Source organism: Coregonus lavaretus, assembly GCF_964263955.1.
Source record: "Coregonus lavaretus genome assembly, chromosome: 1".
NCBI lineage: Eukaryota > Metazoa > Chordata > Actinopteri > Salmoniformes > Salmonidae > Coregonus > Coregonus lavaretus.
Window position 1 is genome coordinate 31,958,912 of NC_139988.1, and position 16,326 is coordinate 31,975,237.

General features: G+C 45.4%; 1 protein-coding gene across 1 annotated transcript in view; it reads right to left on the bottom strand.

Moving 5' to 3' along the window:
• Positions 1–1,078: 1,078 nt before the first annotated feature.
• LOC311145459 (tau-tubulin kinase 1-like) overlaps positions 1,079–16,326 on the bottom strand; it is a gene marked incomplete at both ends in the record, with an annotated part of 40,714 nt that continues 25,466 nt past the window's right edge. Inside the window, 2 exons of the mRNA XM_084181702.1 lie at positions 1,079–1,547; positions 1,809–3,772. Of these exons, the coding sequence (XP_084037828.1) occupies positions 1,079–1,547; positions 1,809–3,772 (2,433 nt within the window). The remainder of the gene's footprint in view (positions 1,548–1,808; positions 3,773–16,326) is intronic.

Below are 16,326 nucleotides of genomic sequence, written 5' to 3' on the forward strand. Positions count from 1 at the left end.
GTAAACTGCACACTGCCTTTTTATAATCAAACACCATTTCAGATCTGATTCTTAAGTACATGAAGGTAAAACTTTACTTGATGCACCTTATGTGTTATAATGCTTTAAAAACATTAATGCATCTCATAGATGCAGTCATTGAGCATTGTGAAACTTTACAATACAGGTAATAAGGCATGAGAGAGATATTCATGATACATAACAGTCTCTGGTACCTTATTGCTTTTTGTACAGTTTCTTTGACTTCATCTTTAAGGTGCTATGAATGCTTGTAAAGCAATACAACAGTTGATAACCCTTCATAAGAAGGAGCGTCAAATAAAGTGTTCCCTAAATTACTTCTGAGGTTTGACCTAAATAAGGTGAATCCTATAATTTAGCTATATATAATTTTCATATCACACATGATCATTTTAATTTAAAGCACTTCTTTAAGCAAACTAGTCAGTAAGATCAGATGAGGCTGCTGCTCTCCTGTTGCAGTTGTTGTTTTGTCCCTGGAAGCGTTTGTGATCGGAGGAGTAGATAAGAACAGGTCTTAGAACAGGTCTTATTAAGGCTTTTGAGGGCTGCAGTACTGAGTCAGACTCCATTAGATTCCTCCAGGATCAGACTTTAATTACAGAGGGGCTAGGGGACCCCCCCATAACAAATCAGGTACCCCACATTTGTCAACGACATGGACGTTGGGCACCATTGTCGTGCAGAGCCGCCAAGAGTCAATGTGTAATTCGAACCCTGCTAAGGAACAAGTCCCTAGACTGTAATAGGGAGGCCTAAGCTGCAGATGAAGTTACTAACACCCACTTCCCTAGTCTGTGTGGCGTTGGGGGTCACACCGCTGCCTGGTGCTCCCTATTACTTGTTTTGTTCTTGGGCTTAATTGTGATTTGAAGCAGACCCCTCTTTGTTATCTTAAGCTGAGAGTTAAAACAAAGCGTTTTTGCACAATTTGGGACAAACACGTTTGAGGTTGTGGAGTTTCTCTGACATACAGTAGATAAAGGGGTGTGTGAAGTGCAGTGTGGATAGTCTGATGGATAGATTGCCCTGATACACTAAGCTAGGCTAGCCTTTATTATCTGATGGCTGTCTTGCTCTCAGAAGCATCTGACTTCCCCTTGGTGGGTGTGGATGTAAGTGTGGATATAGATGACGATGGGTAACGTTTGCCTCGCCTTCTGGGTGTCCCAGGGGCTGAGGAGTCCTCGGTCTGAGGCGGTCTGGGTTTTAGCGGAAGTGCAGTCTGCGCCCGCACGGATATGAGCTGCCTCCGGATCTCTGTGACTGCAGCCCCCCGGCGTGGGCGCTGAGGGGAGGGGCTGTCGGTCCGGGAGGTGGAGTAGCTGCGGGGGGAGGTGCTGAGGCTACGGGGGAAGGGGCATGCAGAGTGAGGGGCTCGGAAGATGACCCCACGCAAGGGGGCCCGGGGGGTGGAGAATAGGGGGGAGGAGTTAACCCCGGGTCCAGGTCGGGATTGCAGAGTCTGGGACCTCTGGTGCAGTGGAACATTCATGCTTGGGGTCCTGGGTTTGTGAGATTGATGCCTGAAAGACAGAGACACAACACAGAAATAGTCAAAGATCTAGAATGATGCTTTGAATCCTCAATTCTGTTCTAGAATGATGTTTTGAGTTTATAATATGGAGTCTTTCACATAATATGAATATTATTATCCATTCAGAATATTATTCAAAGGACAGGGTGAACAACACAGTAGACAGAAGGCAGCCTTGGCTTGAGCCCCTATAGATTGGGAATTGATAAGAGCATGTGTTTCCTGTCAGATATGTTATAATTGAACCCACCTATTATATACAGTTGGAAGTTGTGGCTTGTGGACACTAGCATTGGTGCCATTTTCAGACGCTGTAACAGAGGGTCCCTGCAGCTTAACAGGCGTGACAGGACGGGGTATCCTGCTTCTTTGTCGCCCCCCACGTCTCTCCCTTTCCCCCCCAACACCCCTCTCCTTCCTGGGCAGAGAGTCATCCTCATCATGGGTGTCTTCCTCTGACTGGGTCTCTGCTGCTGCTTTACAGCCATCATCCGCAGACGAAGCTGAGGAAACAGAAGCCAGTCTTAGCATACGACCTTGTGTCCTTTCCATGACCAGCCGGGCTAGGTGGGGTTGCTTGGCCTTCTGACGAGACTTGAGTGACTGGGACGCTGCCGACTGGTCCTGGTCCGAGCCGGTGTCCTCCTCAGACTGGGAGAGAACCGGGATTCGGCTCAGTTTGCGAGGCCTGATTTGTTTGCTGGCCACTTCTTTGCTCTCCACCTGGTGCACTGCCAATGTTTCTGGATCACCAGAGTCCTTGGGTTCCTCTTGTGGAGAAGTCTCAATGTTTTGTTTGAGCTGGACCTGGCTCTCCTTCTTTGCCAACGTCACGTCTTGGGCAGGCGCCTTCTCAGGGGAAACGGCAATAGGGGTATCCAATAGGGGTATCCTGAAGCCCAGGACATCCTGGGCTTCAGGTTCTTCGGAGGGACAGAGAATGGGAGAGGAGAAGTTTGACTGTATCGCTGGCGGAGCCTCGTCCCCATGTTCCGTCTCTTCTTCCTTCTCTTTTTCTGGAGGGATTAATTCCTCAACCTCTTTCTTTGCAACATCCTCTTCCTCCTCCTTAGTCATGTCTACCTCTTGGGAACCTAGGGTTTCTATCTCTGGAACTTCCTCATTGGACCTACTATCTCTCTTCTCCTCATCCTCCTCCTCCTCATCTTTCTCCCCCTCCTCCACCTTGTCGCTCTCTGGAATGTTCTCCTCGTCCCCTTCCTCATCTTTCTCATAGACATCTCCTTCTGATCTACTCTCCCTCCTCTGTACGTTGTATGTCTTTGGGACCTCACCCTCAGACTCCCTCTCACTCCCATTCTCAACGTCTTTGTCTGAGAGGTCCCCATCGGATCTGCTCTCCCCACCCCTCTCTTTCTCTACATCGGAGACATCCTCCTCTTTCTCTCCCTCCAAGCGGTCCTCCTGTTTGGCTGTGGGCAGCCTGGGTTGCAGGGTCCCTGAGGAGCTCATCACATTATGGTGGGTGGTCTCGGCAATGTGGATGAATGTGCGCTCCACTTTGGTGAAAGGAGGGGAGGTGCCAGTAGGAGCAACCACATTGGACGCCACATTGACCAGGATGGCAGTGACGGCCGTCAAAGATGATTTGGGCTCGGACTTCAGCTGGGAGGACAGAGTACCTGGCTCAGACACGTCCAGCAGGCTTCCCAGAGCTCCCAGGGCTCTCTCACACTGGGGTGTGATGGCTGCCAGGGTCCCCTGGCGGCTCCCAGTATCGTCCGGGGGTAGATCGCCCACCACGGCAAGGGACCTCCTCATGTCTCCAGGGGAGAAGAGCACCAGGGTTTTGGAGCCTTCCTCCAGCTCCAGGTCCGGATCACCCCCTAACCCGACTCCCGCAGAGACCTGGTGAGGGTAGTCCAGAGGAGGCTCGTCTGCGAGGAGAGTAGAGGGAGCTCCATCATCTCCCTCCTGGCTGTGCTCGCTGCTTTTGGGGCTCCCGACACCGCTGGACCCAACCCCGGCCCCATTCACATCCCTATCACGATCCTGCTCAACAAGGGTTCCGGAACCAACCTCAAAGGAGGTTTGGAGAGGCGGAAGGGTGGCGGTGAGCATGGCAGAGAGGAAGTCCACCCGATATAGGCGATGCTGGGCCAGCATGATAAGGTCAGGTCTCTCTCTCTTTGCACTCTGTTGGAGGAGGTCCTCCACACTGCCACTCTGGTATGTGTTGATCTGCTCCGGGGCCTACAACATATGACAAAGAGAGAGGCTGGCTGTAGTACACAAGTATCAAAGGAAAGGAAACACTTTCCCTGAACCCTAGGACATATTACATACAGTATATAACAATGAAATATCAGATGTATTATTTAACAATGTGTTAATGAAATGAAACAGAACAAACATATTTGAAGAACACCATCACAAAGACTTTAGTACACGTAACTGTAAACAGTTGCAGAGCAGAACCAGTGTATGATCTTAAAAATATGAATCTATTAGAAAACTTTAGATATGTTTAAAATTACTATCATAGCATCAAACCATCTCACGCAAAGACAACATTTCCGTAAAGTACTTCCCCAAATCCTTTAATCATATTTTGGTTGTATACAAGTGTCTGAGGATTGTTTACATACATGGATAAAAAGGCACAGAAAGTGCATGTTATGTTCTCTGTTTTCTTTTAAATTGCTCAACCCAGGTTTGATTTCAAGTGTAGCCATGGTGTAGGCATGGTTAAAAACAGTGTGTTGCCAAATGTATGTACAGCTGTGAAGCAGATATACAAGATCACATGACATGCTGACATCAAAGTACTGAAATGTTGTTGATCCAGCAATGTACTAATATACATGTTTTTAAACATTTATTTAAAAGATTGCTTGATATACATGCTTTTAAATACATGATGTAATACATGACTCTACAGGGTTACTGTGATACAAAAACAAATGCTTATATTATAGGTGATATGGACTGTCCTGTCCTCCTTTACTGAGAAAGACTCTCACAGATCACGATGTTGTTCAAATAATTGTTGACATCTTTTACATTCACTCCAAAGTATCTTACACAATCCCATGCCAACCCACCCCACCTCACACATACATTATCTGCAATGAACTGAAATGCAGGTATGCCAGTACTGCGAATCATTATACATCCTAGGAAGAATTTGAGTCAGGAAGGACTTTCATAGAAGAGTCCCCAATGAAACGGAGTCAAACACATTGTTTCCAAGTGTTTGATGTTTGGTACCATTCCATTGATTCCATTCCAACCATTACAATGAGCCTGTCCTCCTGTAGCTCCTCCCACCAGCCCCCTCTGACATACACACAAGACTGGGGCAACATAATATAGGCTAAAGCAGCATCATTACAGTATATGATTGCATGTAATTTTACATGAGAATGCTTCGGCAGGAAAACTCCCAAAACCCATTTCACCGTTACCAGCCAAACAAAATGTTTGACGTGCATGTTTTTAACACATGGTTACCAAACCTACTAAGGTAATCACTGATCTGTGAGTATCCTTTTTTCGTTTGGAAATAAACCAAAGTGAAGAAGATAAACTCTAGACCAACGTACACAAGGACATATCACATACAAATCAGACTTGACAAAATATAGTTCAAGCAAAGTGGCAGCCATTATTGTTTATTGTGAGAACTGAACTGAGATCAGGGCCCCTATTCACAAAGCGTCTCAGAGTAGGAGTAAATTTTTCCTTTTAATAAGATTACATGGACAGGGGGTACCTGACCTTAGATCAGCACTTGTATTCTGAGATGCTCGATACATACAGCCTCAGAACTGAGCTTAATCAGAGGTTGAGAAATACATTCAGTGAGGTTCATTATTGGATCTCTGAAAAAGTGAAATTGATGGAAGACCAAAAAGGCAAGTGTATTATAACATATTTCTTCCTCATTATACAATCTATACATGGTCTCAATTCAATTAAACCTGCATTGTGGTGTTTACACAGCATAGCTCTTCTTTTCCAATGGTCAAATGAAATTTCAAAGCGGTGTTGGGTACTGTTAAATCCATAGAATTAGGAATTAGAATTCAAATGGATCATGACGAGAGGCAGGGAATATGTTGTGTACCTCCAATCAAGTTGATTTGCAAAATTTCATCGACATTGGTGTCATATTGCCTTAGATTTGATGGAAGGAAGACTTGAATTTAACGTTGAGCATCAATCAATGCCTACTGGATCTTTATGGTTAAATCCTACTACTACTGGCCCAGGGCAAGCGGATAATGCGCTCGCCTCTGGAACCATATACAGTGGATTCAGAAAGTATTCAGACCCCTTCACTTTGTTACATTACAGCCTTATTCTAAAATGGATTAAATACATAAAAATCCTCATCAATCTACACACAATACCCCCATAATGACAAAGCAAAAACAGGTTTTTAGATTTGTTTGCAAAACATATATATATATATATATAACGTATTTACATAAGTATTCAGACCCTTTGCTATGAGACTCGAAATTGAGCTCAGGGGCATTCTGTTTCCATTGATCATCCTTGAGATGTTTCTACAACTTAATTGGAGTCCACCTGTGGTAAATTCAATTGATTGGACATAATTTGGAAAGGCACACACCTGTCTATATAAGGTCCCACAGTTGACAGTGCATGTCAGAGCAAAAACCAAGGTATGAGGTGGAAGGAATTGTCCATAGAGCTCCGAGACAGGATTGTGTCGAGGCACAGATCTGGGGAAGGGTACCAAAACATTTCTGCAGCATTGAAGGTCCCCAAGAACACAGTGGCCTCCATTATTCTTAAATGGAAGAAGTTTGGAACCTTCAAGGCTCTTCCTAGATCTGGCCGCCCAGCAAACTGAGCAATCGGGGGAGAAGGGCCTTGGTCAGGGAGGTGACCAAGAACCCGATGGTCACTCTGGCAGAGCTCCAGAGTTCTTCTGTGGAGATGGGAGAACCTTCCAGAAGGACAACTATCTCTGCAGCACTCCATCAATCAGGCCTTTATGGTAGAGTGGCCAGACGGAAGCCACTCCTCAGTAAAAGGCACATGACAGCCCGCTTGGAGTTTTCCAAAAGGCACCTAAAGGACTCTCAGACCATGAGAAAGACGATTCTCTGGTCTTATGAAACCAAGATTGAACTCTTTGGTCTGAATGCCAAGCGTCACGTCTGGAGGAAACCAGGGACCGCTCATCACCTGGTCAATACCATTTCTACGGTGAAGCATGGTGGTGGCAGGATCATGCTGTGGGGATGTTTTTCAGTGGCAGGGATTGGGAGACTAGTCAGGATCGAGGGAGAGATGAACGGAGCAAAGTACAGAGAGATCCTTGATGAAAACCTACTCCAGAGCGCTCAGGACCTCAGACTGGGGCAAAGGTTCACCTTCCAACAGGACAACGACCCTAAGCACACAGCCAAGACAATGCAGGAGTGGCTTCGGGACAAGTCTCTGAATGTCCTTGAGTGGCCCAGCCAGAGCCCGGACTTGAACCCGATCGAACATCTCTGGAGAGACCTGAAAATAGCTGTGCAGCGACGCTCCCCATGCAACCTGACAGAGATTGAGAGGATCTGAAGAGAAGAATGGGAGAAACTCCCGAAATACAGGTGTGCCAAGCTTGTAGCATCATACCCAAGAAGACTCATGGCTGTAATCGCTGCCAAAGGTGCTTCAACAAAGTACTGAGTAAAGGGTCTGAATACTTATGTAAATGTGATATTTCAGTTTTGTATATTTTATAAATGTACCAAAAAATTAAAAAACCTGTTTTTGCGTTGTCATTATGCGTTATTGTGTGTAGACTGATGAGCGAAAAAAATGAATTTAATAAATTTTAGAATAAGGCTGTAACGTAACAGAATGTCAAGGGGCCTGAATACTTTCCGAATGCACTGTAGGCCTGCTTCCCCCTGCAGAATGGATCCCAGTTCGAACCTCGCATGAGCCCTTCCTGCTCCCTCTACTCTGTCTCCCTGCTTCTGCTCCTAACCTGTCATAAAACAATTATTACAAAAGGAGGTCAGAAATTCTGTTCTCCTTTGTAAAAAATTCAAATCTACTACTACTACTACTACTACCAGGGAGACTCCTCTCACAAGTAAACAAACATTGCGTAAACATTGCTAGGACAGGTTCAATTGAATTTCAGCCTTAATCCCCTCCTTTTAAACAATTACAGTAGTGAGCAACAAATATTGACAATATGGACATTTCACAAAATCTATAGTTGTGACTGGTGCAGCAAAATGAAGGCATGTTCTTGAAGCAACAAGATCTGTGTCTTCTATCCAGAGTCCAAACAGCAGTATCAAAGGCAAGATAAATTAAAAGATTCACAACAATAAACATTAGAAACTATAAAAATAATGAAAAATAAATCATTATTGCTGGTAACACTGGTAAAACTGTCAAAACCAGATGCAATCGTTTGTGTGCATATGAATAATACAATATTATAGACATGTTATAGGCGTGCTACATACATGTTATAAACATTTATATGCGGTAAGACAAAGCAGCATTCCACTACAATGATGGAAACTATTGCCTATCAATCTATTGCCTATACTGACCCATAATTGACCCTCAGACAGAAACAATCATTTAGAATGTATCTCTGTTCATCTCAACATCCTGGCACATTGACTATGATAAAGCAGCATCCACAACAGCCATTCAACATTTTGCTATGCTTTGTTATTTTAAATAACAAAACCATAAACTAGATCAAACAAGAACAATACATGAGGATGAAGAGGGTAATAGTGTTGGTGATGATGATGATGATGATGATGATAATGAGTAGGAGGGGAATTATACTTATTTCATCCCCCTTCCACACCCACCCACCCACACACACACACACACACCCACACACACACACACACACACACCAGTCCTCACACACACACACACACCAGTCCTAAAGCACTTTTAGCATGTGCAGATGAAAGCCTGGGCAGAGCAGAAATGACACAAAGCACAACTCTTTGCCTAAAATTCTACATCTAACAAAGCTACAGTACTCAGCGCTTGAATAAAAACAGCATCTTTCAAAAAACGAGTGTCAGTGTACAGTAAAGTGGTATGTACAGTGTCTGTGGTGTACAACTTTTTGAACCATGTGGATCTCTCTCTCTCCTCTCTCTCTTTTCTCGCTCTACCTATCTCCCTCAGTCTCTCTCTTAGAGCTGGGTGATATAGACAAAAATCCATATCGCGATAAATTGTCTAAATTGATGCAATAACGATAAATAGAACGATAAGTTTATAACATTAATTAAACACAGTTTTTTTTTATTCTCCTTTAAACTACTACTACTACTAACTTGGTTGTAGCCATCAATTGTGCCATTAACAATCATATGGAGCGATTTCAGTGCCAACAGAAATTGTATTTGAATTCCATAATTACATTTACATTTACATTTTAGTCATTTAGCAGACGCTCTTATCCAGAGCGACTTACAGGAGCAATTAGGGTTAAGTGCCTTGCTCAAGGGCACATCGACAGATTTTTCACCTAGTCGATAATTCTAAAATATTAGGATATTGAATTTGAATTGAATATTTTTGAATTTGTAATGCACAAATTTAATAATTGAATTCATAAATTGAACTTGTATTTCATGATTTGAAACTGAATTGAATGAATATTGCATTCAGTTTTAAAATTCATTTTCAATTGAATTGAATATTCACATTCATTATTTATATATTCAGTTTCAAGTTTACAAACTATCATTTTAAGTTTATCAAAGTTTCATATATTCAACTTTTCAGATTCAGTTTTCAAATTCAGTTCTCTAAATTCAGATTCAAAACCAGAGACAACATCCTGGTACTTTGCCAGCCAGGACAGGTAGAGGAAAACAGACAGAATCAAACTCTCTCTGTGGTAAACAGAAACTTCTGGCGGTTTCTGAAGCCAATGTTATATGTTACATTAATGTTCTAACTATGAATTTGTCTCTGTTGGCACTAAAATCGCTCCATACAATCACCCATATTAGCAAACTTATTTCATTTCAAACTTCACATTTCTCTAGTATAGGCTACTTATCGTAATGAATGATATCAGCAAAATGCCTGCGATAAGTGATCGGTGCCGATAATTTTTGGTTTATCTTCCCAGCTCTACTCTCTCCATCCACATCCACAATATCCACTGAGCTGTATGCCTCGTGGGGTGGCCATTTTAGGAGCCTGGGGTTCGTATCCAGTGACCTTGCCTGCACTTCCTCCAGAAGGACAAAACCCGATCCTACTATTCCTGTTCCACAGGTCCACAGGCTCATCCGGAGCACAGGGTACAGGTCGGCCCCAGTTTATTGCACAATAAATAAAAAAGTATTCTTCCCTTTTTTGTAATATTCCCTTTTGTTAAACCCTCCAGTCCGCCTAGATATAGCCAAGAGTGTGTCTATTTATGTGAGGAGGAGGGAGCAGAAGGTATTGTTGTTGTTGTGGTTCGTGAAAAAGCGCTGCATGTGGTTACACAAAATGTTAGCTACAACCCCTACTGGGTTTTTTATCCGATCACGTCTTGTTCATTAGTTTGGCCAGCATCTGTTGTATCTGGAGTCGGGACAGGTTGAGGACAGAGTGTCTGGGTCGCGACCCCCCGGGGCTGCCGGGTACCAGGGGTATGTGGCGCCGCGAGGGGAGACGGGCGGGGCTACTCTCTGCGGAGCGGCTTCTCTGGATCAACGCCCCAGCTTCCGAATTACCATGGGGATACTGCTCCGTCTCCAGGGTAGAGGACGAGAACACGTACGACGCCAATCTCCTCAATTGGTTGGGCCTCTGGAAAGAGTGGTGGGGGTGGGGCCTGTCCTCCTCCAACTGAAAAAGACCAATAAGAGTGGAGGAGAAAGGCATCAGGCGGTGGTGTGGCCAAGAAGACTCCGTCTCTTCTCTATCTCTGCTGGCAGGGGAATGTCTGGGTCTCTGTGTGTCTGTGTGCATGTTGCAGTGAGCACACCACACACACATGCACACACAGCAGAAATATAAGGGGAGGGATCTCTTTTTTCAATCTCTTTAAACGAGACCTAAGCACAATCGTTTGGGTTGGGTTTTATTTTGAATGGATAAAAAGGGATGTTGTTCAAGCATTTCAGTGTTTGCTGACTGTCACTGGATATGGATATGCAGGCACAGGCCAATGTTTTTCTGGCAAGATATTTAATGGGGTTTCCGAGGGGAGATTGACTTGGCGCTGAGAGAGAGGAGAGAGAGGAGAAACATATCCCTACCTGTTGTGTGAAACAGTTTTTGTGTACTGTCTGGAACAGTTTACCATCATAACCTATAACATATCTTCTATCAGAACATGTATTCACACAACAGCATTATCCTGCATCATCAGCACAAAATGGTTGAAATGGCTGCTATCTTGAACAGGTCTCTCTTGTAAAAGAGATCTTTGTATCAATGAGACAATCATGATTAAATAAATAAAAAACTCAAACTGCAAGGAACTTTCAGGCCACCCATTTCAGTGACGTACATCTATAGCTGCCAAAATTAATGTTATTAAAACTATGGCCAGAATTCAATCATTGCAAATACAGTGCATTCGGATATAAGTATTCAGACCCCTTGACTTTTTCCACATTTTGTTACGTTACAGCCTTATTCTAAAATTGATTTTTTTTAAAGAATCCTCATAAATTTACACACAATACCCCATGATGACAAAGCAACAACAGGTTTTTAGCATTTTTTGCAAATGTATTCAAAAGAAAAAACTGAAATATAACATTTACATAAGTATTCAGACCCTTTACTCAGTACTTTGTTGAAGCACCTTTGGCAGCGATTACAGCCTCAAGTCTTCTTGGGTATGGTGGTACAAGCTTGGCACACCTGTATTTGGGGAGTTTCTCCCATTCTTCTCTGCACATCCTCTCAAGCTCTGTCAGGTTGGATGGGGAGCGTCGCTGCACAGCTATTTTCAGGTCTCTCCAGAGATGTTCAATCGGGTTCTGGCTGGGCCACTCAAGAACATTCAGAGACTTGTCCCGAAGCCACTCCTGGGTTGTCTTGGCTGTGTGCTTAGTGTCGTTCCTGTTGGAAGGTGAACCTTCACCCCAGTCTGAGGTCCTGAGCGCTCTGGAGCAGGTTTTCATCAAGGATCTCTATGTACTTTGCTCCATTCATCATTCTCTCAATCCTGACTAGTCTCCCAGTCCCTGCCGCTGAAAAACATCCCCACAGCATGATGCTGCCACCACCATGCTTCACAGTAGGGATGGTGCCAGGTTTCCTCCAGACGTGACGCTTGTCATTCAGGCGAAAGAGTTCAATCTTGGTTTCATCAGACCAGAGAATCTTGTTTCTCATGGTCTGAGAGTCTTTAGGTGCCTTTTGGCAAACTCCAAGCAGGCTGTCATGTGCCTTTTACTGAGGAGTGGCTTCCATCTGGCCACTCTACCATAAAGGCCTGATTGGTGGAATGCTGCAGAGATGGTTGTCCTTCTGGAAGTTTCTCCCAACTCCACAGAGGAACTCTGGAGCTCTGTCAGAGTGACCATCGGGTTCTTGGTCACCTCCCTGACCAAGGCCCTTCTCCCCCGATTGCTCAGTTTGGCCAGGCGGCCAGCTCTAGAAAGAGTCTTGGTGGTTCCAAACTTCTTCCATTTAAGAATGATGGAGGCCACTGTGTTCTTGTGGACCTTCAATGCTGCAGAAATGTTTTAGTACCCTTCCCCAGATCTGTGCCTTGACACAATCCTGTCTCGGAGAAACATCTCAAGGATGATCAATGGAAACAGGATGCACCTGAGCTCAATTTCGAGTCTCATAGCAAAGGGTCTGAATACTAAGGTATTTATGTTTTTTATTTTTTATACATTTACAGATATTTACAAAAACCAGTTTTTGCTTCGTCCTTATGGGGTATTGTATGTAGATTGATGAAAAAAATAAAATATTGAATCCATTTTAGAATAAGGCTGTAACGTAACAATATGTGGAAAAAGTCAAGGGGTCTGAATACTTTCCGAATGCACTGTAACTGTTCCTCCACACTGCTGTGCTTCATGAACAGCTGCACAGCTGTGTATCCCGGATGGAGGGAATTCAATCTTCATAGGAGATAGGAATCTGCAGTCCTCTTACACTCACTGGATGACTTATTAAATACAATACCACCGGTCTAAATAAAACATTATCCATTGACTTTACGACAGCTTGGTAATTATAGGCTTTAGTCAGTGGATAGATTAAGCAAAAATACAGTAAGCTATGCACAGTAATTGGACAAATTAACACTGGGTGTACATAACTTCACCTTCAAAAAGTAACTACCAATGGCTGAGAAGATTAAGAATAAGTATACCATTCATGCAAATTGTGTCCAGTTACATTGTCGACACAGGAAATAACAGGAAATGGCCCACGGCCGAAGATAACATAGACATACAGTACCAGTCAAAAATTTGGACACACGAACTCATTCAAGGGTTTTTCTTTATTTTTACTATTTTTTACATTGTAGAATAATAGTGAAGACATCAAAACTACGAAATAACACATATGGAATCATGTAGTGACCCAAAAAGTGTTTAACAAATGAAAGTATATTTTAGATTTTAGATTCTTCAAAGTAGCCACCCTTTGCCTTGATGACAACTTTGCACACTCTTGACATTCTCTCAACCAGCTTCACCTGGAATGATTTTCCAACAGTCTTGAAGGAGTTCCCACATATGCTGAGCACTTGTTGGTTGCTTTTCCTTCACTCTGCGGTCCAACTGTCACGACTTCCGCCGAGGCTGCCTCCCCTCCTTGTTCGGGCAGGTTTCGGCGTTCGTCGTCACCGGCTTACTAGCTTCTGCCGATCCCATTCTAATTACTCCACTTGTCATGTCTTGTCTTGTCAATCACACACACCTGGTGCTCATTCCCCTAATTACATTTACATTTTAGTCATTTAGCAGACGCTCTTATCCAGAGCAACTTACATGAGCAAATTAGTATGTGTATAAGTGTTCCCTCTGTTCCCCTTGTCTTTGTGAGTGATTGTTTATTTTGAGAGCGAGTAGCTCGGTTGAGCTACTCTTCTATGTGGTTTTGCAAAGGTGGATTATTTTCCCTTGTTAGTTTCGTTTTGACGCTGGGTGCGTTTTATTTATGTGAACGGAATAAACTCTGGACTTCTATGTTTTACCTCCTGCGCCTGACTCCTTCATTCACACCTAATCTCAGAATCACTCACTCTGCTGAATGGAGTCAGCAGGAGAAGACCGCATGCCAGGAGTTGTGGCAAGGGTCCAGGAGCATTCCTCGATGCTGGCCAGCTTGGGGTAAGCGATGGATCGGGTTCTTCAGGTAGTAGAACGCCTGGAGAGGAGAGGACCCGATCTATCGAGACCAGCTGGTCAACCGGATCCAGCCACCTACACCCCAGCCCCTGGAGGGATCCAGATATCCCGGGGAGTTTGCTCGCCTCTTTCGGGCCGTTTTCGGGCGAACGACTGGTCCATCTGAGGCAGGGGACGAGGACCGCACAGGACTACGCGCTTGAGTTCCGGACGCTGGCTGCGGGGTCCGGGTGGAACGAGCGGGCCCTGATCAACCATTTACGGTGCCACCTAAGGGAGGACGTCCGACGGGAGCTAGCCTGCCATGATGCCATGCTATCGTTCTCCCAACTGGTGGACATGGCCATCCGGCTGGACAATCTGCTAGCAGCCAGAGGACGTCCTGGTAGGGGTCTGCCCGTTCCCACTCAGGACGACTCTGACCCCGAGCAGATGGTGCTGGGGGGATCCGCCGGTCGAGAGAACTCTGGTGGCACGAAGAGACAATCCACCTCATGTCTCAGTCAACGTTCCTTTGGGGCTGGAGGCGGTAGGCAGAGTACTCACGCATCACCCCAGGTAACGAACACCCAAACTTGTTCAGAGCCCTTTGCGGCACACTGTACCTTATCGATCTCCTTTCCCGATCACCTGGTAGTTTCCCAGTGTAAGGCGCTAGTCGATTCAGACGCAGCTGGGAACTTTATGGACAGGGCATTTGCACGCCATCAAGGCATTTCATTGGTTCCCCTATCCATTCCACTCCCCATCAGAGCACTTGATAGTCGACCATTAGGGTCCGGGTTGGTTAAGGAGGTTACTGTACCAGTCACCATGATTACACAGGAGACACATTTTGAGCAGATCACTTTCTTGATTATTGAGTCTCCTGCTTACCCTGTAGTCTTAGGTATTCCGTGGTTAGCCCTTCACAACCCAATTTTTCATGGCCGCAGAGGGTTCTTACGGAGTGGTCGCGTGAGTGTCCGGGTAGGTGTCTAGGTGTTTCCGTTGGTGCGACCACGGTGGAAAGTCCAGACGGTACCCCCACTGTGCGCATTCCCCCCGAATACCATGATCTGGCACTCGCGTTTTCCAAGACGCAAGCGACTAAATTACCACCTCATCGGGAGGGGGATTGCACGATAAACCTTTGGGTAGACGCTGTACCTCCCAGGAGTCATGTGTATCCCCTGTCGCAGGCTGAAACGGAGGCTATGGAAACATACGGCACCGAGTCCCTTTGCCAGGGGTATATACGTCCCTCCGCTTCACCTGCTTCCTCGAGTTTCTTCTTTGTGAAAAAGAAAGATGGCGGTTTACGCCCGTGCATTGATTATTGACCACTGAATAAGGTGATGGTACGATTTAGTTATCCTCTTCCCCCCATTCCTTCAGGGATTGAGTCAATGCATGGGGCCCGTTTTTTTTCACCAAATTAGACCTCAGGAGTGCCTACAACCTGGTGCGTATTCGGGAAGGGGATGAGTGGAAAACAGCATTCAGCAAAACTTCGGGGCATTATGAATACCTGGTGATGCCCTACGGTTTGTTGAATGCTCCATCCGTTTTCCAGTCCTTTGTGAACGAAGTGTTTCGGGACATGCTTGGTTGCGGGGTGGTGGTCTACATCGATGACATCCTGGTGTATTCCGCTACGCGCGCCGAGCATGTGTCCCTGGTTCGCAAGGTACTGGTCCGACTGCTGGAAAATGATCTTTATGCCAAGGCAGAGAAGTGTGAGTTTTTCCAGCAGTCAATCTCCTTCCTCGGATACCACATTACTACCACAGGTGTGGAGATGGAGGGAGATCGCATTTCTGCCGTGCGTAATTGGCCGACTCCAACCACGGTGAAGGAGGTGCAGCGCTTCCTTGGCTTTGCCAACTACTATCGGAGGTTTATTCGGGGCTTTGGCAAGGTCGCAGCTCCCATTACCTCCTTGTTGAAGGGTGGGCCGTCCTGGCTCCGCTGGTCTGCTGAGGCTGATTTGGCTTTCAGTAGATTGCGGGGTCTGTTCACCTCAGCCCCGGTACTGGCCCACCCCGATCCATCACTACCGTTCGTAGTGGAGGTGGATGCGTCTGAGGTAGGGATAGGCGCTGTCTTATCCCAACGCTCAGGCACGCCACCCAAGCTCCGCCCCTGTGCCTTCTTTTCGAAGAAGCTCAGCTCGGAAGAGTAGAACTACGGCGTTGGTGATCGGGAGCTGCTGGCTGTTGTCCGAGCTTTGACGGTGTGGAGGCATTGGCTCGAAGGGGCGAAACACCCTTTCCTCATCTGGACAGACCACCGTAACCTGGAGTACATTCGGGCAGCGAGGAGGCTGAATCCTCGCCAGGCCAGGTGGGCCCTCTTCTTCACCCGGTTTGATTTCACACTCTCATACATTCTGGGTACGAAGAACGTGAAGGTAGACGCACTGTCTTGGCTGTATGACACAGAGGAGAGGCCCAGAGATAACACCCC